This window comes from Sinocyclocheilus grahami, unplaced genomic scaffold, assembly GCF_001515645.1.
Source record: "Sinocyclocheilus grahami isolate Dianchi unplaced genomic scaffold, SAMN03320097.WGS_v1.1 scaffold6008.1, whole genome shotgun sequence".
In the NCBI taxonomy this organism is placed as follows: Eukaryota; Metazoa; Chordata; class Actinopteri; order Cypriniformes; family Cyprinidae; genus Sinocyclocheilus; species Sinocyclocheilus grahami.
This window is the reverse complement of record NW_015510547.1, coordinates 6,145-7,382: the sequence shown is the minus strand read 5'-3', so window position 1 is coordinate 7,382 and position 1,238 is coordinate 6,145. Positions and strand designations below refer to the sequence as shown.

The window sequence follows — 1,238 nt, the reverse complement described above, 5'->3', positions numbered from 1 at the left end:
TTTAACTGATCAAGAAGTATAAACCACTGCTGAGTGGAACCCCATCATTCTTAAAACTATTTTTACTATTTTGGAAATTTAAGACAAACGTTTGTATATGTGTTAAAAACAAACCTTAGAAATAATGGTAAAATTCCATGTACATTGAATTCCCTTTTTCCGTACATACACACTGTCTATATCTGTGTCACAGCTGATAGAAACATCAGGAAGGGTGTCGCTGACCTGCAGGAATATTGATTCAATCACTGTTTAAAAAATCCACAATTATATTCAAGCTTTGGTTGTAAATATAGAATAAAAAAATTGCATGAGCCAATAAAATATATTTGTTAGCATACATAACACAAGGTCTGGCAACATTTGGGATACTGTCCAAGAGCGTTACCCACTAATGACATTAAACATTGTTCATTACTGAACGGCCCACTTACAATCATCTTCTTGTCGTTGCTGTGTCTGTATTCCTCCAAAAGCTTGTCCTGATAGGACAGTAGACCCATCTCGGCTGCATCTCTGGCTCTTTTTCGTGAAGCCTTGATTCTTTTTTGCCATTCACGAAGTTCCTCTTGACTGTGCGCCTTTGTGCAGTTATCACCATACTCGCATACTAGGGATCTATGGGAGAAGGTTTTATAGGCTGCTTTATCTTACTTTGACACAAGCAAACATCTAATGGCATGTCACACTTCATATAAATACCTTCCACACAATTTCAGGTCCTTGTATGTTGGTGGCGGATCTCTGTACTTCCAAGTCTGAGAGGTCTCATCAAAGATCCGTCTCCTGTGCTTCACCGTGAAACAGTGGTTCATCAGTTTCTCAGCTTTCGGGAAGTGGACTTGACATAATGTGCAGGCAAACTGCCCTCCTTTCCTTCGAGACTTTGACTGTGGTGTCCTTTGATTTTGTTTTGTCATATTCACAATCTTAGGAATTGTCAGTTTTTCACGCTTCATGACGTTCCACAGCGCTGCTTCCTCTGAGCTCCTAGCAAAGGTACATCTACTTCCATGCTGCTTGCATCCAGTTTCTTTAGTGTAGTACTGACAAACAACATACTTGCCAGGTCTGGGACGGCCTGGCCGGTGGGCAACAGGCCTCCACACTGAATTTTTACGTTTCCGCTTGATCAGCAAGATGTCTTCGGAACAGTCATGGATGACCTGGTTAAGTGAGTATGAAATCTCATTTTGTTTTTTACAGCATTTATTACATCTGACACACAGACTGAACCT

At 40.5% G+C, this 1,238-nt stretch overlaps 1 protein-coding gene across 1 annotated transcript; it reads right to left on the bottom strand.

Annotated features, from left to right (window-relative positions):
• Window positions 1–102: 102 nt before the first annotated feature.
• On the bottom strand, window positions 103–1,208 carry LOC107577424 (helicase with zinc finger domain 2-like). Its single transcript, XM_016263503.1, has 3 exons — window positions 703–1,208; window positions 435–618; window positions 103–225 (listed from the first exon to the last, which is right to left on the bottom strand). The coding sequence occupies exons 1-3, from the start codon at window positions 957–959 to the stop codon at window positions 103–105; spliced, it is 564 nt and encodes a 187-aa protein (XP_016118989.1). The 5' UTR covers window positions 960–1,208.
• Between the last annotated feature and the right edge of the window lie 30 nt (window positions 1,209–1,238).